The 22,486-nt window shown below is 41.3% G+C and overlaps 1 protein-coding gene across 1 annotated transcript in view; it reads left to right on the plus strand.

Moving 5' to 3' along the window:
• The first annotated feature begins 1,847 nt into the window (after positions 1-1,847).
• rxfp1 (relaxin family peptide receptor 1) overlaps positions 1,848-22,486 on the plus strand; it is an 87,364-nt gene continuing 66,725 nt past the window's right edge. Inside the window, 2 exon segments of the mRNA XM_037675470.1 lie at positions 1,848-1,896; positions 11,046-11,183. Coding sequence (XP_037531398.1) covers positions 1,848-1,896; positions 11,046-11,183 — 187 coding nt within the window.

The following is a 22,486-nucleotide window of genomic DNA, read 5'->3' on the forward strand; positions in this document are numbered from 1 at the left end:
TCTCTGTCCTGTTCTCTGTCCTGTTCTCTGTCCTGTTCTCTGTCCTGCTCTCTGTCCTGCTCTCTGTCCTGCTCTCAGTCCTGTTCTCAGTCCTGTTCTCTGTCCTGTTCTCTGTCCTGCTCTGTCATGTTCTCTGTCCTGCTCTCAGTCATGTTCTCTGTCCTGTTCTCAGTCCTGTTCTCAGTCCTGTTCTCTGTCCTGTTCTCTGTCCTGTTCTCTGTCCTATTCTCTGTCCTGTTCTCTGTCCTGTTCTCAGTCCTGTTCTCAGTCATGTTCTCTGTCCTGTTCTCTGTCCTGCTCTCAGTCATGTTCTCAGTCCTGTTCGCTGTCCTGTTCTCTGTCCTTCTCTCAGTCATGTTCTCTGTCCTGCTCTCAGTCATGTTCTCTGTCCTGTTCTCAGTCCTGTTCTCTCTCCTGTTCTCTGTCCTGTTCTCTCTCCTGTTCTCAGCCCTGTTCTCTGTCCTGTTCTCTGTCCTGTTCTCTGTCCTGTTCTCAGTCCTGTTCTCTGTCCTGTTCTCTGCCCTGTTCTCAGTCCTGTTCTCTGTCCTGTTCTCTGTCCTGTTCTCTCTCCTGTTCTCTGTCCTGTTCTCTGTCCTGTTCTCTGTCCTGAGCTCCGGTGTTCTTCATTCACGATTGTGATGGTCTGCAAGAAGAATAAACTTTTTGACCTGTAAAAAGGAACAGCATGCCATGTCCCTTCAGAACAACTGAAGTCCCATTAAATCCAAATGACAGATCGTAAGAACAGAAAGTAAAACTTGATCACTGAGGCGTGAAATGTTCCGTCAGTTCTGCTCAGATTCAGATTTATTATTAAGAGTAATCTAATCTAATCCTGGGCAGCACGGTGGCGCAACTGGTAGAGCTGCTGCCTCTCAGCGAGCAGGTCCCTGGTTCAAACCCCGGTCCAGGGGCCTTTCTGGGTTGAGTTTGCATGTTCTCTCTGTGCATGCCTGTGTTTTCTCTGGGTACTGCGGTTTCCTCCCACAGTCCAAAAAAATGCATGTTGGACTGACTGGTATCTCTGAATTATCCCTAAGTGTGAGTGAGAGAGTGAATGGTTGTTTGTCTCTGTGTGTCCCTGTGATGGACTGGAGACCTGTCCAGGGTGTCCCCCGCCCCTCACACAGTGATTGCTGGACATGAGCACCGGCGACCCCCGTGACCCAAAATGGAAGAAGCGGGTAAAGATAATGCATGTATAATCTAATCCCTGAGTATTTCATTAACGCTCAGGGATTAGATTTTTTCACCTTCTGACCACTTTCACTTTAAATCTGTGGGAAATTACCTTTTTATGTGTGGATTATATCATGGAGATGGGGAGGTAAGAGAGAAATCATTGAGAGACTCTGTCACTCAAATCAGGTTTACTGGCTGGGGGGGGTTGTTAATCCCTCATCTCCTGTATTTTCTTATTTGATGTGATTTAAAGCTCAGGAGAACAGGAGTGTTTAAAATTCGCACTTCCGGAACGCTGGGAGCTGGTGGCAGTGAAAGGCACTGTCAGTCCTGTGCACGTCGCTGCGCGTGAGTTTAAATGGATCAGCTGTGGTGAAATGTGAGCAAGACCGCCGCCGCGCCCGCGCGTCACATCACGCAACTCGTTAAAGCATCTCCTCAGACTGAAGCAGCTGCAGAGGAGTCCACAGGTCCTCCTCCTCCTCCTCCTCCTCCTCCTCCTCCTGCTGCTCCTCCTCCAGCTCGCTGTCCTCCAGACACCGAAGCAGCTGCGCGGACACAAACTTCTTTGGAGCCAGAATTTTACGCACAGACTCGAAAAAAACAAAACAAAAAAACTGTCCTGCTTCAACCGGCGCAATTTACGGACAACTTTCAGAGGAAACATGCGCGTTAATGTTTCTGTGGCTGTGCTGTTCATCTGTGGAGTGTCAGGTGAGTCCAAACTGAGCTTCATCCTCCTTGTTGAGCATCTCAGCAGCCTTTAGGTGGCACCGTGTCGGAACCATCGAGGCGTTTTTCCACCAGTGGGGGTCATTTTCATTTTGTTTCAGGGAAATACAGTTCAGGGAATTTTTCACAAGTAATATTCTCTATAAATCAAATTATCTGTGTGTAAATATTTATTCATCCAGCTCATAAAAGCTTTTTTTAAATCGGTTAAAGCCCGCATGCGAGCAAATAAACACATTATATTATTATTATTATTATTATTATTATTATTATTATTATTATTATTATACATGTTTTCTGACCATCCTTAGTGGTGATCGTGTTTTCATCATCCATCCATCATTTTTACCTGCTTATTCCTTTTTTGGGTCATGGGGTCACCATGTCCAGCTATCACTGTGTGAGAGGCGGGGGACGCCTGGACAGGTCTCCAGTCCATCACAGGGACAAATGAGACAAACAACCATTCACCTAGGGACAATTTAGAATTACCAGTCAGTCTAACATGCACGTTTTTGCTCTGTGGGAGGAAACTGGAGTTTCTGGAGAGAACATGCAAACTCCATCCAGAAGGGATTTGAACCGGCAACCTTCTTTCTGAGAGGCAGCGACTCTAACCAACTGCGCCACCGTGCATGCCTGGATTAAATCCATCATTTGAAGCCTGCTCAGAGGCGTCTAACGTTATTCAACCTTCTCCATGTGGAAGATCTGCTGTTCTTAGTTTTATTATTGATAAATTATTGGAAATGTTAAAGAAGTGTTCACCCAGACCCTGAACGTGTCCTTCCAGTATTTGTGATTAATGTCCATTCAGTGGAGCACATCTTAAAACCAGAGCGCACACACTCATTCTAATTTTCCTTAATTGTATTATTTATCATAAGTTTGTTTTCATTAGAGTTCAGTTTTACTGTTAAAATGAAACAGCTGAGTTTTTATTTGTGTGTGTTCCTTCAAGGAGAGCAGCCGGGGTCCTTCAGTAAAATGCTTTTCTTGTTTCTTATCGGCTTTTCTGAAGCTTCAGCGTGTTTGGACAAAGGCCAAGGCAGCGAGTGAGAGCTCAGTCCATCCTGCAGAAGCGTTTCATTTTATTGGGTTTTTGTCCATTTTTAATTTCACATCAGATACTTTATTGTTTTAGATCCGAAGCAAGAGAGTCTAGTTTAAATTCAGCTGTGATTATCTTAAAAGTCTGCTTTGTAGTTGTCTTCTCCAGATCAGTTCTATATTAAAAATGTGTCCAGAGTTGCTCTGAGTTGAAACGGAGAACGACTTCCTCACTGTCTCAGCTGGACTCAAATTTCACAGACAAAAATTCAGCACTTCCCTGCTCCGATGACAAAATGTTAAATAGATTATTAACATTCTGGCTCAGAGACTTTCTCATCCACCTTTTCTGCCACTGTGCTCCCCGGAGGGAACAGGAGCACTTCTTCACCAGACCTCCTCCTGTGAAGCAGCTGAGTGGAGTCAGACCTTATTCAGGCAGGAAATCTGTTCCACCTCCGATGAGTCTTCTTCCAGGATTCTCCCAGAGAGAAGACGCTGAGCGTGTTTAGGTCACAAAGAGGATGATGAATATCCATCTACATTTAAAGGTGGCGTGCACGTCACCTTCCACTTTGTTGCCCCCTCTTTATGAAGAAAAGAGGCGGAATTAGAAATACTATCTATCCATCCATCCATCCATCCATTCGGCTGAGCATGTTGCATGCATAACTTGAAAATCAAGTACCGACTTTCATTTTGGCATGTAGCTTCATCTAGAAATTTTTATTTTTTTTTTAACTGGGTTGCCACTTCAAAATCGAAGGTGACCACCACCATGTACGTGTGTAAACCAACCAGTAACATTATTTTGGGAAACTATGGTAAATGGAATGTACTTACACAGCTCCTTTCTATCTAATCAAGACACTCAGAGCTCTTTACAGTCTGAGCCTTATTTACCCATTCATACAGCTCTATACTAGATCTCTGCAAAGCTAATTGAGCAAATCATTCTAAAGAGACTAATCAGAGCTTTATCACATTCACACACCGATGGGACACATCGGAGGCAATGAGGGGTTCAGTGTCTTGCCCAGGGACACTTCAGCATGTGACTGCTGGTGGATTCGAACCCACAACTCTTGCATTAGAGGACGACTGCTCTAACCGCTCAGCCACAGCCGCCAAAATATAATCAGTAGTAGATGTGCATTCATTAATTCCTTTCTGCAAGTTTCATTAACATTAATTCACTGGTTCATGAGATATTTTGCTAACAGATGAGCACACAAAACTCGACACAGACAGAGGCACAAGCATCATGGCCCATCCTCGCCTCATGGCTATACATGAAAATACGGTTTGTCAACTTTGTGTCAATGCTTGTCACTTAAACTGCATGTAGGTCATTATATAAAATAAAGTATATAAAGTTTAATCTGGTGTGACCTCCTGATGAAACTGAGAGAAGAGCAGAGCAGAGAAGAAACGTTGCTAATCTAAATCAGTCTGTCACTTTAGCTCCACGGGCGTCCTGGTGGATTTATCTGCCGAGCTGCTGACGTTCAGAGACAGTCAGGTCCAAACCTCACCGGCCTCAGTGACATGAAGCTTCATGAGTAAATCAGAGCAGGAAGACGTTTCTGTCGTCAAACTTCTGAACGAGTCGACCGTCTCTCCTGAACGAGTCGACCGTCTCTCCTGAACGAGTCGACCGTCTCTCCTGAACGAGTCGACCGTCTCTCCTGAACGAGTCGATTGTCTCTTCTGAACGAGTCGATCGAAGGTTGCAGGATTGAATCCCAGCCTGCAACTTTGGACTGAATTAGTATGTTCTCGTTGTGCATGTATGGGTTTTCTCCAAATACTCCACTTTCTCTGCACAGACAAAGAATCTGGTTGAGTTAAATGGTGATTTTATATTGTGACTGAGAGTGAATGGTTGTCTCTGTGAGGGACTGGAAACCTGTCCAGGTGTCCCTGTGATGGACTGGAGACATGTCCAGGTGTCCCTGTGATGGACTGGAGACATGTCCAGGTGTCCCTGTGATGGACTGGAGACATGTCCAGGTGTCAATGTGATGGACTGGAGACATGTCCAGGTGTCCTTGTGATGGACTGGAGACATGTCCAGGTGTCCCTGTGATGGACTGGAAACCTGTCCAGGTGTCACTGTGATGGACTGGAGACATGTCCAGGTCTCCCTGTGATGGACTGGATACATGGCCAGGTGTCCCTGTGATGGACTGGATACATGGCCAGGTGTCCCTGTGATGGACTGGAAACCTGTCCAGGTGTCACTGTGATGGACTGGAGACATGTCCAGGTGTCCCTGTGATGGACTGGAGACATGTCCAGGTGTCCCTGTGATGGACTGGAGACATGTCCAGGTGTCAATGTGATGGACTGGAGACATGTCCAGGTGTCCTTGTGATGGACTGGAGACATGTCCAGGTGTCCGTGTGATGGACTGGAGACATGTTCAGGTGTCAATGTGATGGACTGGAGACATGTCCAGGTGTCCCTGTGATGGACTGGAGACCTGTCCAGGTGTCCCTGTGATGGACTGGAGACATGTCCAGGTGTCCCTGTTGTAGATTGGAGACCTGTCCAGGTGTCCCCCACCTCTCACGCTGTGACTGATGGATATGAACAGCACTGAGTCGTGAAATGAAAAGGAATAAATGAGTAAAAAGAATGTATTGATGGAAAATACTGAACTTTATTTACCAAAAAAATAAATAAAAAAATCTCTAAATACATTGAAATCTCTTCAGTTCACTTTGAACTTCAGCCGACTGAGAGGATCTGTGTGACTCGTGTCCTCCTGCTCTCCTCAGTGTCTCTCCTTCTTGTAATCAGCTCCTGCCTCCACCTGTTGTCCTTCCCCAGGTGTTTGTCATTGTCTGCTTGTTAGCGTCTGTATTTAAATCTGCGTCTGTGTTCCCCGTGCCTGCGCCTCGTCACGTTTGGTTCTGTCTCTCCGTGTCTCCTCATTCCTCGCTCCCTGTGAGTTTTGCTGACTCGTCAGCCTGATATTTTGTTAATGGACTTTATATTATTTAGCCTGCGAGTTCCCTGTACCTGCCTGCACCAATGGGTTCACTCTAACACAGAATCATAACAACTACTTTTTGTTTTTATGCTCTTTATAGTTTTAATTGTTTTAATATCGGTTTTAGATGCAGTTGTTTTAGCTTCCGCCTTCTGTTTTGCTGTTTTAGCTCTCAGCTGCAGATTTACTCATATATTCCTTAGCTGAGGTTTGGCTCATTTGTGTTCTGTTCTACTTGTTGTAACTTTATTTTTAAAGTTTTAGCTCCAACAAAATTAGGTAAAAGCATTTGCAAACCATTTTTGACATAAAATGCTATTTGGTCTTGTTGACTGGAAGTGTTTGATTGACAGGTGTTTTTCGAAACAGCGCTGTGAATCACAGTCACTGAAAGGATTCGTAGCATTAACGCCTTCTAAGCTCAAGGCAAAGACAAACCCGAATGATAATTTTCTCTGTTGAACTCGGTGGTTCTGAATGACGTCATCAGTGGCTGACGGCTGAAAAGACTTACAAATATATATTTTTTTGTATTTTCAACTTTCAGTTCTAAAAACAAACAGTTTATTTTGTTTTTCACTGTGTTTCAAAAAGATTACCAGAGTGAAATAATGTAGCGTAATGATTCACTTTAGTGTTTGACTTCACATAAAGGATTTCAGAGTGGCAGCTGATATTCCTGGGAAATGTGTTTTATTTGGATTTTAGATGAGCTGCCATGAAACATCCTTCCATCTGAGTTAGTGATTAAATTACCATGATGAGATTCTTTTCTTTGGCTCTGGTCATGTGGAAAATTCATATTTAAATCATGGATCTTAACCCTGAGCATGCTGCTGTAAAATAACACAGCCCACTGCCAATCATTTTGTAGGATTTCATGTTTTTATTGATTCAAAATAATAAAATGATTTATAGAATTCTAGAATATTTTCTATATTCTATATTTCTATATATATATCTATATATTTCTATATTTATATAATTATAGAATTATAGAGTTCTAGAATTGCTCAAAATATATCTCAACTACAGCCCCAAATCTCAAATAAGTTGAAAGGATGTTCTGTGGATGCATTCTCGTCTACCTGCCAGCTGTGCTCGAGTGCCTGACCACTGAGATCCTGGAACTAGCAGGAAACACGGCTCATGACAGCGGAAGGACAGAATCGTCCTTCAGCACCTACAGTTGGCTGTCCGCAGCGACGAGGAGCTCAGCAGACTGCTGGGAGGAGTGGCCATCACTCTGGGAGGAGTTCTGTCCAGCATTCAGGTGGTCCTACAGCCCGGGGGAACCGAGAGGCCAGCCGAGTCTGGGTGGACGGATCGGACGACATCTGGAGCCAGTTTCTTAGGATCCACTGTGGGATGGACCTTTACAAGAGATCCTTCCTGCCTACAGCCATCAGTATCTATAACATCTCTTAATGAAATGAGGATCACGAGTTACAACAACAAATAATTTCCCTTTGGGATTAATAAAGTATTTTTGAATTGAATCGAGTTGAATATAATGTGGCAGATGCAGTTTACTTTTATTTTGCTAAATGCGATTTTTCTGCATTTTCTTAGGTACCTTTTTGTCGAACATTTTACTATTTATCCATTTACTGTCTACAAATACATGAAGTAACATGCAGTGACAGGTAAAATATAAAAGAACGGACCTTTTAGTTTCTTCTCCACCTCCAGGTGCTTGTGTAGAAAATGAAAAGTGAAGAACCTGCAGCTCAGTGTCTGAAAACAAAGCATCCTTTGACAGCAGTCATGAATTATCATTAATGCTTTGCCTCATGTTGTATTGTGGAATACAATTCAACATCTGCTGCTCTATTTAAGTCAGTTCCTTTTAAGTCAAATAAATGCAACAGATTACTCTAAATTAAGATCCTGTTTATGTTTAGGTTTTAGCTTTTAGTGAGTTTTGAATTCTCGTCGACTCACCCGGGCACCCTGCTTCCTTCAGAGGCTGTTTACGCCCGGTGCTGACAGGCGTCCTGCTTGATCTGATTACAAGTGAACAGAAAGGTGCAGGTGTAAATGCATTTGGGACAGATTGAGGACACGTTCAAGCACAATTGCTCAGGTCACATTCGAAGGAGGTCGGAGGGGATTGTGCAGGTTTATAATGGTGTGATTAAATGTGCCTTCACAAAACAAGCTGGATTTGTAGCAGGATGTTTCTCGCTTGTGAAGATGTTGAGAAACATTACTACAAACCTCCTATAGCTTGTGTAGATGTTGAATCACAATAAACAAGCAGTGCGAGGATGGACCCGGTCGCTGGGGGTTCTGAATAGTGAATGTTTGTTCTGAGAAGAGTGTTTTTCTGGACTGGACCTGAACAGGGAATGAAGTAAACCTAAATGTTTTTGGTGCAAAGTATTCAAGTGGGTAGGAGCTGCACTGTGGAGAAGAACAGAGGAGATGTTTTTTTCTACTGGCTTCTCCAAGATGGTGCAGAGTGATGGATCCTGGTAAGTGGAGGGAGTGATTGTATCCACCACCATGTGCAGTGGTGAAGCCAGGGGGTGGCCAGTGGTGACCTTGGCCCCCATATATTAATCTTCAAACACCCCGATCATTTGAGGAAACTATACTTTTTAAGCCAATATAAAACTAGAAAGCATAGTTCCCTCAAATGATTGGTGTGGCCAGTTTATATATGTGGTGGTGGCCATCTTGTATTTTGATGTGGCAACTGAATTTTTGATTTCTTACAGCGATGTAGCCGCACACCAACATGAAAGTCAGTAACTCACTTATTTTTCAAGTCATCATGCTTGCAACATGTATGGATGAACAGACAGATGGGGTATTTCCAACTCCTCGTCTTCACTCCATGATCGGGGACAATTCTGCAACATCATCCATGTTTCTTTATATTTTATTTCTCTCATTGTTATTTTTACATTATTGATCTTATTAGATGTTTGCATTGATGACATGAGATATAAAACCATCACCTATAGATCTGAAGGCAGCTCTTAAATCTGATTAGATCTGCTTTGTTCCTCCTTCAGCTTGTGATGTGCTGTGCTCTGCGTGGGGGTATCACTGATCCTGCTGGGTGTTAATTATGCGACACCTCAACAGCACTTTGATTTTCATGTGCTGACTCCTGGGACATGGTTAAACCTCTGGAGGTGATTCTTCTGTGTTGTTGGACACATGGAACCATAATGAATAACCTCCTGCTGCCATTGTGTAATCTGTGATTGGTTGTTCCAAATTCTGTTTTTGTTGAACATAAAAACTAGAACGCTTAACTGATTTCAGGATGACGTTAACCAGGTTTTAATTGTTGATTCATGGATTTATTGCTTTTTCAGCGAGAATAAAATTTCATAAGTGTTCAATATTTAAAAATGGTGTACGAAATCTAAATAAAAAGAAGTCATCTGTGGCACTATGTACATTTACATCTCCATCTTGTGCTGCCAATCTGTAATCAGGACCCCTATTCTGGGAGACCCTAGACCACATCACCCAGGATCATGGTGGTACCCAAACCCCTCTACCATGTTAAGGTGATGATTCTGCAGAGGGGACACATATATATATATATATATACCAACTTGTAATACCTTATTGGTTTTATTTATTTTAATTATCATGAATAAATGAGTTGTACGCAGGAACATGTTTGTAATACATGTGAGAGATCAATCATCTCTGGTGTTTGATGCAACTTTAAACCTAAAAACATTTCAAGAATTGTTTTCAAATGTTTTTTCTTGAGGTATTATATGATGAAAGTCACCTGCTGGAATCAGAGCACAAAACTTTTGTAATTTACAGACAAAGCAAAATACTTTTGAGTAAATATCTTGAAAACAGATAGTTTTTTGACAAGTACATGTCAGATAAATATGGAAAAGTCTGAGGACACCAGCTCAGTCATTGAAAGGAATATTTGATTAAGATGGATTAAGCTTTGAGCCGTTCAATTTTCAGCAACATTTGTTTCTAGTCTGCTGTAATACTCTGGAGTCAGAAGCAGCCGTCAGTTCTGAAGCAGGTCTTTTAAAGGATGACAAGATGATGAATTTATGTATTGCCTCAGAACAAATGTTGCATGCAGATATCTTTATATATCTGCCTGAAAACCATCTTTGTGAAAAGAACTCGGCCGACGTTAAACAGGTTTGGAGGCCTCCGTGTCCAACGGAGGGGTTAGGATATGTGGGAGAGCTAGGTCTGTAGCATCCTAGCTAGTGCATCTGTGTTGTGTGCCGCTAGCTTAGTGCTATGTTAGAGCTAGGAGTTGTCGACCGGTGTGTGTGTGTATGTGTGTGCGCGCATGTGTGTGTGTGTGTGTGTGTGGGGGGGGGGGGGGGAGGATGTGTGAGGGAAGCAGAGTTCACTTTATTCACACAAGGAGAGCTGTTGGTCAGGTTACTTATTGTTGCTCTCTGAAATAGTTATTAAATCAAGTGTTTACTTACTGTATGTAGGTAAACGTAGATGTTTAACAACCCGTATATTCATGGGGCTCTCAATTCGTTCCAAAGGGTCTGTTTTTTTGGGGGGGGGGTTGTGAAAATATTTTTCAAATCTGTCTATTTTCAATAAATGGTTATTCTAGTGAATGTTTTTTAATATATTTTTGAACTGAATTGAATAATTAGTAACATATGGTGACAGCCAAGATGGATACAAAGTGGGCCATATACGGTGTAAACGGAAGTGAACAAGAGAAAAATGTGCATGGCCGACAATGCAACCTTGCTTGCATGCAGAGGACAAAAAAACACGTTCTTTTAACTGACGGCTCATAAAGCAGCTGCATAACTCATCTGTCATCAGCAGGTTCAAGGTGGACAATGACTGTGGTATTTTACAAGTAACTGTTGTAAATGAAAAACAATTCTTACCTTCTAACTTGACTAAAGAGCTTTAATGTTTGTTCCATTTAACTTCAGATGATGTGTGGTTCAGAACAGAGCAAAGCTGTTTGGATAGTGTCGGCAGAAATTGTCTTCTTGAAACTCACCCGGTCACATTTGACTGTGTCTGATTAAAGACGGGGGCAGTACGTGTTCCTTTAATCATGCTCTTTGGTTTCCTGCTGTGTTTGTAGCACTCAATACCACAGATGAGAAGACGACGTGCCCGCTTGGATATTTCCCCTGTGGCAACTTGACCGTTTGCCTCCCGCAGCTCCTGCACTGTAACGGCATCGATGACTGCGGGAATCAAGCAGACGAGGAAAACTGTGGTGAGTTACTTTTCAACTTGAAGCAAAACTCACGAGCTAATGTTGACTCACGCAACCTGCCATGAAGTTTGACACATACTTTGAATTATAAACTGTAAATACAGCCCAAACAATGAGTCAAAAGGATATTACTTAGATGTCAGGTGATTATAAGTTGGATTTCTTTTCCTGAGTCACTGTCCCTCTAATTTCACAAGCAAGAGATTCTCCTCAAAAACTAAAAATAAATACTAAAGTTCTTTTGAATCATATTTTCCTAAAACACAAAAATGACTATAAAATTACATTATCTGCTTGATATAATTGTACCTGTTGTGACAAGAGTTTAACAAGCAGTATACCTATGTCCGTCGTCTCGTAAGGATTTGAACTGTGAATGTTTGTTGTTTAAGAGATGAGTGTTTTTTTTTTACTTGAACTGAACTGGAAATGAATGTAAACCTTAATGTTTGTGGTGAAACACATTCAAGTGGGGATGAGTTATCATTTTCCTCAAATGATCCAGGGAGCTGGTTTACATATATATATATGTGGCGGTGGCCATCTTGGATTTGTATATGGAAACCCAGTTTTCAAAAGGAAACTTTTTTACGCCTAGATGCAGCCACACACCAAAATGGAAGTCGGTACCTCACTTACTTTTCAAGTTGTCATGCTCTAAATAATCGTGAACGGACAGATGAAGGGTATTTCCAATTCCCCCTTTCCGCTTCACGACATGGGACAAAAAGTAAGACTTAAATGATCTAATATTGCTTTAAGGAATGTATATTTCATTTTGTGTTGAGAAATTATGGAGATATATTTGTTTTGGTTGAACATTTCAATTTCTGTAAAATCTATTTCCTGATTGAAATCATCAGCAAAGCAACACTGAATTGATTTGGTTGGTCCCGCAATAATCAAACAACATATATATCAATCAGCTTTATTTATAAAGGCACCCTTCATACTAAAAACAGCTCAAAGTGCAGAACAGAATTATAAACAATAAACCCACAAGATAAAAGCAAGAAATATCCACACACACCAATTAAATGCACAATTGTATGGACATTTTATAGACGGAGCAGAGATGATCCAGTTCAGGATATGCAGTTTAAAACAATGTATACAGGTGTGTATATTGTGTGTGTGTTTGTTTATATGTATATATACACACACCTTTTTTTAATTCTTTACATGAAATAGCCTTATGATGGGATTTTAATAATCAATTCCTGCTAGAGGTCCACCACAAGTTATTAAAGGGATTCAAACTCTGACACTTTTTTTAATTTCTTATTGATGTTGTGACTCATTCTATTTTTCATTTGCACGTGACCTGCCTTCACATATTCTGTGCATGATTGATGTGATGCGTGCATGCTCTTCCCACACCTGCCTCATTTATAAACTTCTTTTGTACAGAGACTTTAAAGAGGAAGTGCTGAAACGTGTGTTTGTTTATGGAAATGCATTTTTTTTTTTTCTGCACACCTTTTTATTCATTGTTCTTGAACTCTCCGTTTCACACGTATGGCCTGTTTCTATCTCTTCATCACAACTCCAGATGGAAAAATAATATAAAACATAACAAAAATAAAAGGGAAGATACATGGCTAACTAAACATCTGTGGAAAGAGCAGTTGTAGAATAAATCCTGCCGTAGAGAAAATAAATAGCACCACCAATCAAACATGCACCGGCTGACCTGCTAAAATGAAGTCATGCACAGCTAAATAGAGAAAACAGAAATGTGAGTTTTAGTAAGAGCTAATGTCGAGGGAAACATAATGACAACATCTGAGCAAGGAAACAATCCTGGATCGATTCGGGAACACAAACATGTGAATCAAACTTTCCTGGGGATCATGGCAGAAGCCTGATGAAGGCTGGCAGCACTCTCCGGTCAGATGAGTCTCACTATTTTTGGACCGTGCATGCAGAGTTGCCACAGTGCAGAGATAACGCTGTGATAAAATGAGGTTGTAGAGCAGCTGGTATTTGATGCAATAAATGATTGATTATACGATAATGCTCACATTATCAAATCCTGTTCCCAGAAACTTACTGGGAAATGTTAGCAATCAGTCTGTAAGCTAGCCAAATGATTAGAAGGGTTTCTGAAGGCAGAAAAGATAAATGTCACCCGGTTGAACACGTGACTGGACTTGAATCCAACAAAATTTCAGCTGTTCGTGAAACTAAAACGGAACAAACCCCCACAAGCAAAGAGCAGCTCTGTCTGAGAAAAATGCAAATCTATCCAGAGGTAACAACACTGGAGTTTCCCATGTTTAGCGGAGATGAGCCGCCAGGAAAACATATTTTAAGATAATAATCTGAATCTCATTGAGCTTTGGACTATTTAAAAAAAAAAAATGTATAAAAGTTGTTTGTTTTGATTTGGACATGAGAGCAAACATCCCACTGGTCACCTTCATTTCTGGTTGTGGGAGTTGTATTTACAAATAGACATTTAAGTGAAACTGCACCAACCTACAGTAACCTCTGGGTCCTCCCTCACTGTAATAATGGTTTATTATCAGATGGAATGACTTACCGTCCTATTAATAGTCAGATGCATGGCTGTGGGTAATTACTGGTGCTGTTGTGTCTGGAGAACCTCCCTGATGCAACACACTCTGTGAAAAAGGCTGATTTTTATTTTAAAGTGACTCATTTATTGAAAAGTGCTTATCACAGTTTATTTCAATGTGTATGAACTCGATCAGAATTGTGCATTTGTGCTCAGTTCCAGTGTGTCCAGGTGACCAGCGAGCCGTGCTGCTGTGTTTTGGTGGCCAGTTTTTTCAAATCATTGCTTAGTTTTGCTTATAAAACTGGATTCATGTCCATGTATGTTTGCTTGACATCATCTGTTCCATTTTTTTTTGACACTTTTGAAATGAACACGAGCAAATTAAACCAGTTTTGGAAGATCTGACTGGTGGCTTTTAGACCTGGACATGTTGTTTGTCACAGACGAGCTCCTGCATTCTTAAGACAGGCTGGAGACGTCCACCAAAGAATCAAAAAGGGGTTGAGACATCCACAACGACTCTGACTATTTCGAGAGAAAAGTAGACACACACAAAAATGGAAAAAGTTCACAATTCAAGCACCAAAACTTCTAGTCTCTGGTTCTCAAGCAGGAAAATGGAGAACCCCTCCAAACCTCTCAAGACACTCTGGAGACTCCCTGCTGTTCTCCAAATCAGTAAAAGCAGTTGCAGCGCAGTGGAACACTGCCTTAAGGCTGCAATGGACAACTGACTTCAAAATGAAGTGCTGTTAATTGTAGCTTTGCAAAAGTGTCTCATCGATGTACCTACAAACGTCCAGCTGATGGGCGCTGTCCTGCTCGCACAGCGGTGAACCTAATGTGACCTACACTCGTATCCCAAAGCACAAAACTAGATGAAGGCAAAGACCCCGCTATAAAGAGGTGAGAAAGCAGCAGTGGTGCAGAGCGGTGACAAGAACGAGAGAAAATGGGAAAGATAAATATGGAAATAGCTTCACGTTGACACAATCAGATCACATGGCCTGTTGTTGAAAATATTTAATGGGTTTGTCTTGATTCTTGATGGTAACGCTCTGGTCCTTTTTTTTTAATATAAGGCATTTTTTTAGATGTAATGCACAAAGAACTGTTTGTAACTGCACATGCAACCATGTGCAGAATCCAAGATCAATTATTAACCAATAAATAAACACAGAGCTCAGTAGAGGCCAGAAATATCCCATTATGTAACCTCACACACATCTGGTTCTGATGACTTAAAGTAATCTTACTCACAAATTCAAATGTCATTAAAGTGATTTTGTCAAAATCCTAAATGTTGAAGATGACACTTTAAAATGACGTTTTACCGCTTCAGTCTCGTCACGTGTTGGTTCACGGCCCATGTTCGTGACTTCAGGCATGACTGATTTCTGGACTGTATCTTTAGAAGACAATCATCAGTCATGGCAGCCTGCAGAGCAGCTGTCGGATGACTATAAACGACTTGTATTCCTCCTAACTTGCATTTTTGACCCGTCTTACATTTAGTCATTTCACAGAGAGACTGATGGTTCGAGGTCAGAAGGGTGTTCAGCGACTTAAAGTTGTTATTACTGCACATCTTTCTCCTCAGTGGTATGCTGGCAGGATTTAGATTGGTGCATTTCAGGTTTGCACATCATTAGACTGCTTGTTCAGCTCTTAGTTGCTCTTATTTCACATAATGCTGCTGCTTCATATCTATTTAAAATCTCGGGGTACGCCTGACAGAACACACTTTGTTTCAGCATCACAGTCCTCTCACATCACCGTTTTAAAACATCATAGCAGGAAAATAGTGAAGATGAGAATATGAAGTAAAAAAATGAGAGCTAGTGTGTTAATCTGCTTGAACAGCCATTGTCTGCTTATGTTGTGTCTGCTGTAATTTGTCAGCTTGCAGGTTTGTACCTGCTGAGCAGATTTACCAAACGTGGCCCACAGGAAACACGTATCAGCAGGAGGTTCCCTCACATGGGCTGAATGTTTAAGAAGCATTCACTTTCCTGTGATCCATTTTTATTCTGTATAATATTTTATGCTGATTTTAGCTTTTTCAGCTAATTCCCACTTTTTTCAATTTCAGCTACAGTAATTGGAAAAAAAAATCAACTTCAACTGTATTGAACTTTTTTCAACCTAATTCAGGTAAAATGTGCTCTCTCCACTTCCTTCTTGTAATTTATGCTTCTCTCTTCTTTTTTTTTTTAGCTACTTTTCAGGTTTTGTTTTTTATTGGTTGTTGCTAATTTTAGTTTTTGTTTAGATAATTCCCACTTGTATGTGGTAATTTCTGCTTCTTTCAGCCTAATTGGGTAAACATGTGTTTTTTCTTCTTTCTTCCATGCTAATTTATGCTTTGTCTACCTTTTCAGCTTATTTTATTTTTTAGAATTTTTTATTTTGTTAATTTCAGCTGTTTTCAGATAAATTCAAGTTTTTCATAGTAATTTCTTATACTTTCAGACTAACTTCATTCTGTCAGTTTCAGCTTGTTATGCTCGTTTCAGCCTATTTCTGGTATTAAGTTGTTTTTTATGCCATTTATAGCTTTTTCAGCCAATTCCACATTTTTTAGCTCATTTTAGCTCTGTCCATTTCCTTCTGGTAGTTAATATTCTTTCTGCCTTTTCAGCTACTTTTTGTCTATTTTTGCCAATTTCAGGCATTTTTTATCTAATTTCCTAATTTACGTGCTTATTTCTGCGTATTTAAACATAATTCAGCAAATATGTGTTCTTTCTGCTTTCTTCTGGTAATTTAGTCTTGTTCTTCCATTTCAGCTACATTTCAGCATTATTATTATTATTTTTGCTAATTTCAGCTGTTTTTGAGCAAGTTATTCTGTAATAAGCATTCATACTGCATTTTTACAGGAAATGCAATGTCTAGTTAATAACTATCATTCATTCATCAAGTTATTATTCTAAGCACATGGAGTTCAGTTATTAGGATGTAACAAAAGTTTTATGTTCAAGTTCAAGGTTCTTTATTGTCATTCGCATCTTATGTGGTACATGAGGTGGAACAAAATTGTGTACTCAAGGTCCAAATTACATCCAAAAATAGTAAAACTATAAAGTATATAAATAAACAGTATACAATGATCTAAGATGTACACTAAGACATATGCTGAACACTAATGTAAAATAATACGGTATATTAAACAGCAGCCCATTTTAATCGTGTCTTCTCAGCCAAACAAGGATCGTATAATTTCTAATGTGTGAGCGTTCTTTCGTCTGTAGCATTAGCAAATTATCTCATGAACTACCAGATAGATTAAATGAGGCTCTTAGAATGTAATAAACGTCTATACTTCAATAACTGATTAACATGTTGCTGAGAGTTATTCACAACACGTACTCCAAACACTTACAGATCACAGATGTAGCATCATTGCATGAGACCGTGCACGACGTTGCTTCTCAACAGAAGATGATGAAAGGCGACTTGCATTAAGATTATAGAGGCTTTTGTGTAAGTAAAGGTTGAAGTTTGTTCTCTTTGTATTATGCTCAGTAGAATTTTACTGTTTTTAGATGTTCAACCCAACTGTTACCTTTCCTGAAGTAAGTTTGTATTGATGGACTTCCCTAACATTATATTTCTCAGGGGAACAATGATAAAGCATTGTTTCTAACAGGAAAAATAAGATAAAACTATTGCAGAACTGTAGTTATAAAAAAGCAGTTAACGTGTTCTACAGATGTGACGTGGTCAGTCTGACCTCATGTTCTCCGTTTTCTCAGAGGATGCTCGACATCCTGCTGGTTGTGTGTCTGCAGCAGTCAGTGTTCCTTGAGATGCGCCTCTTGTTTGCTCCAGTAACTGCAGATGATTCGGATCAGAACAAGCAGCAGCCGAAATCCTAAATCTTCATGTCAGTTTCAGGTCAGCTACAGTTTTTAAACTGTTATAAACTTTCAGCTTTTGATCAGTTATTGATGAACACAACTGAACAATTCAGTGAGTGACTAAAATCTCATTGTTCTCTAAATATTGATTTTAGGTTTATGTTTGTCTCCCGGGTTCACCTGTGTCTTCATTTAGTTTAGGTCCAAATACATCACACAATAAAGTAAAAATAAAAACAAGCAACATATGTGTAAAGTTTTACTCAGTACCCAGATAATAAGTGACCACAAAGAGCAACTCCAAGACCAGGAAAGGATTAACAGTGTTTATTTATAAAAAGTGAAATCAACAGTTCTCTGCAACTCCGCTGGGAGGGACTGGAACCCTGGAGAGCAAGGACAAGAATTATGATGATGCTTTGGATCCTTGAGGATGATTCAAGATGTTGTTTGTCTCTTACTGTTGGAGGAAAAGTTCAGCACATGGACGAGGGTCCGATTGTTCCAGTAGTCACGAATGAGGAAGTTCCAGAAAGGTTGCATAGATCAGTGGGCATGTGGTGTAAGGCGAGGAATCGCTGAAGGAATTACTACAAGACTTAAAGATGAAACCAGGGAGGGCCAAGGCACAGCAGGAACACAAGAGTCAGTGCTGAAACACATGAGAACAAAGGTTTAGTCTTTACTCATCTCAAGGAATGGTAAAGTGGATAGGAACACAGCTACCAGTAAGCAGACAACGCACCACCGTCAAAGTGAAGTCATCTACTTCCTTTTATACTCCTGCAGCTCATTAGGCGAATGGTCCACTGGTGTGTGCCTGTTGGCACCATCTAGTGTCATAAAGCTGCAAGAGAAAAACTGGAACTCTCACACGATGATCCCCATCTCTTGCCTATTTTCCAAGTCATCCGGCTCACAAGGTTAACACATAAACATATATGGCAGCAGCCATCTTGGATTTTGACATGGCAGCTCACTTTTCAAAAAGGAACCTTTCTTACTTGTAGGTGTAGCTACACACCAAAATGAAGAAGGTACCTCACCTGTTTTATAAGTTATGCTCACACCACAAGGGGAATGGTGGTGCAGAGGTTGGAGAAGTCAAGTCTGTGGTCAGAAAGTCGCCAGTTTGACTCCCCGGACTGACAACATCAAAATGTGGGTGGGAAAGGTGAAACACCCACTACTGTCTCCACTCTCATTTGTACCACTCTGGACCCTTGAGCAAGGCTGTTAACCCCCACCATCTGTTCCTCCGGGTGCCCTAGATGGCAGCTCTCTGCTCCACACAGTGGTCTGTGGTTGCAGCAGGAAGGGCATCCAGCATAAAAATGATTGCCAAGTTTATGAAAGTTACTTTTCTGTGGCCAACCCTGAAGAAGGAAGCAACTGAAATAAGAAAAAAAATATACTCACAACATACACTGACAGTTAGAGGGTATTTCCACTTCCCCCTCTTCTCTCTGCAACAGCTGACGAAAGAAAAGTACAGCAGCACGACTCAAAGATCATTAAAGTCTCAAGGTCTTATGATCTTGACCTGGTGACCTCAGTTCCACAGATACCTCGTCCCAATATAAATGATTTTAAATGCTGATACACAAGGTCTAAAAGCTGGAGCACTAACGAAGAAACTTCAAAATAGTATTTCTGATGAACATCAGTTCCTTACCAATAATGCTCCTTTGAATCTGTAAATCCTATTAATGAGTATTATATATGCTCCTGGAACATTTCAGGTGCAGGTCTCTCCCTCCTAAACATCCTGCTCTGATGTACAGAGTTCATCTCTCTATATTAAAACTTTTAGCCGATTTTCTTTGCCTGTTGTTTGCTTGTTCTTGTGTCTACGGGGAAGCATTCTTTTCACATCAGCTGGTTGTTTTCTTCACCATTTGGCTTGAAGATTCAGATCTAGACTGATAATTTCAGCAGAAAGTGTTGCATTAGGAGTAAAATGTGAACATTTTCAGTTGTTCAGGTCACGATGGTCCTGATACTCAAATAGGAGGTGATGTGTAGAAGAAAGCTTGACAGCAGCATCCAACATCAGCTTTGAAATCTCACTGATGTACATTTGGATGATCAATTTGTTTTGTGTTCCTTAAACGTTCAACATTGTGTGTGACTCCAGCATAAGAAGACCAATTTTAATTTTGTTTTTACAACTCAAACTGAGTAAATTGCAGCAACTTCATTACAAATCCATCCATCCATCCATTATCTTCTGCTTACTCCAGAGTCCGGTTGCAGGGGCAGCAGCTTGAGCAGGGAGGCCCAGATATTTCTTTCCACAGTCACCTCTTCTCACTCACCTAGGAGAATTTCAAGGCATTTCCAGTCCAACCGCAAGATGTAGACTCCCCAGCGTGTCCGGGGTCTTCCCTGGGGTCTCCTCCCAGTCAGACATGCCCGAAGTACCTATACCATACCATACCAATACCATACCATACCATTTTATTTATAGAGCACTTAAAACAGCGATAAGGCCAACCGAAGTGTTGTACAGACAGAAAAACACCTCAACTGGCTCCTCTCAATGTGGAGGAGCAGCGGTTCTAGTCTGAGTCTCTCCTGAACTTCTCCCCCTGTCTCTAAGGGAGAGTCCAGCTACCCTGCAGAGGAAACTCATTTCAACCTCCTGTATCCATGACGTCATACTTTAGGTCACTACCTAGGACTTGTGGCCATAGGTGAGGGTAGGAACGTAGACCGACCAGTAAATGGAGAGCTTTGACTTACAGCTCAGCTCCCTCTTCACCACCTGCCAAGGACTCCAAGAAGGCCAGATACTCTGAACTTCCATTAAGCTTGTAGGCACAAACAACAGTCAGAGCCCGTCCCCTTACCTGAAGGCGAAGGACATCCACCCTCTCATCTACCGGGGAACACTCCAACATACAGGCATCAAGTCGGGGGTGTGAGACCCACACCATCTCGATGCCTCTCACCATGGGTAACTCCAGAATGGAATGAGGTCTAGCCCATCTCAAGGAGATGGGTTCCAGAGCCCATGCTGTACTTCAAGGTGAGCCCAACTATATCTAGTTGGTACGTCTCAACCTCAAGCACAAGCTCAGGATCTTTCCCTGCCAGAGAGGTCATGTTCCATGTCCCAAGAGCCAGCTTTGGTAAACCAGGGTCAGAGTGCCAAGGTCCCCGCCTTTGGCCACTGCCCATGGCATCATGCATTCAACTTTCATGGCCCTTCCTGCAGGTGGTGGGTCCACAGGAAGGCAAACCCATGCTGTTCCTTTGTGCTGAGCCTGACTGGGCCCAATGGGTAGAGACTTGGCCACCAGGCACTCACCAATGAGCCACTCCCTCAGGCCTGGCTCCAGGGTGGGGCCCTGGTAACCCACATCTGGACTAGGTACACAGAGTTCCTTGTTTTTCCCGTCCATGTAACTCTTCTGATTCACTCTTTGTCTGACCTGTCACCTGGGACCAATCTGCCTTGGGAAACCATACTAGGGGCAATTGTTATTGCCCCTGACAGCATAACTCCTAAGATCATTCAGGCGCACAAACTCCTCCATCATGATATGGTGGTGATTCAAGAAGGAGTTCATTACAAATCAAATTGCATAACATATTATACAGCTCTAAACTCTGGATAATGTTTGGAAGATTAATTTGCATTCCTAAAGGGGGTTGGCTCTAGTTTGAGCCCATAAATCAACACTTTTGGTCAATTGTTGCTTCAGCTGTGTGTTTGTTTGTTTGTTGTTTTTTTTAATAATAATGACTCAGTGTGAAGCAAATTGTTGGCTACAAAGAAATAAATCATATTTTTATGTTGGCATTTATATTGGAAAAAAAAAACTAATGATGCAGCAATAAAAAAGGTTAAAGTGTGTCATTTGGACCAGTTTCTTTACGTGATAAATATTTTGTCCCCCATCCAGAGGACTTCTTCAGTCTGCGACCTGCCAACCAGATCTGTCCCATAGGTAGCCTTCACTGCTGTGTTTCAAGACAAACTCCTGTTGGAATCTCAAAAGTAGGCTTTTAACATGTGCAAACAGACCATCCAAAGCAATCAGTCATCATGTACAACAATCAAATGTTTTATGCCAGATGGCCAACTTGCTACTCACAAACAGCCTGAGGACACCAAGGCCAAAGTGGTTCACTTTAAAAAAAAAAAAAAAAGTTAACCTTTTTTTGTTGTTATCTACCTGGATAAGTGAGCTTACAACCCTTTTTCTCAACCACTTTGGCCATGGTTGCCCTCAGGCAGTATTTTGCTAAGAATCAAAAAAACTGGTTCATGAAAACTAACTAATTCTCTGAAAGGTGTCCGCTTGTTTGCACAGCTTGCTAAGTTTGAAATAAGCAAAGTTATATGTTGTTGAGAGGTAGTCACAGTTTGCAGGGGGACATGATGCTTCATCAAGCAGAGAGATAAATCTGTGCTGTCAGTTAGGATGAGGAGACACTGACTCAGATGTCCCTGCACACAAATGGGCAGCACTTTTAGCTTACAATGTACAACTTATCAACTTACACTGAAACAAAGAAAAGCTGTGACTCATTTTCTCAAACACATTCAAAACAACAAGAAAAACACAATACATCTGTGTCAACTATACTTTTTCTTTATCACTGTCCTTAAATGACCTTGGGTGTTTTTACAGGATGTCTGAAATCCAGTGGACTGAGGAGCTCTTGCAGAAGTCCGAAGGAAACACAGGACAGCAGAATTTGTGACAGAAATGTGAAGAAAACATAAAGCAGATGTACTGGACAGGTATGAGGACAGCAGAGCAGGTATGAGGACAGTAGAACATGTATGAGGACAGTAGGGCATGTATGAGGACAGTACGGCATGTATGAGGACAGTAGGACATGTATGAGGACAGAAGTACATGTATGAGGACAGCAGGACATGTATGAGGACAGTAGGACAT

The sequence above is a fragment of the Nematolebias whitei genome, chromosome 4, assembly GCF_014905685.2.
Source record: "Nematolebias whitei isolate Nwh7 chromosome 4, NemWhi1, whole genome shotgun sequence".
NCBI classification, from domain to species: domain Eukaryota; kingdom Metazoa; phylum Chordata; class Actinopteri; order Cyprinodontiformes; family Rivulidae; genus Nematolebias; species Nematolebias whitei.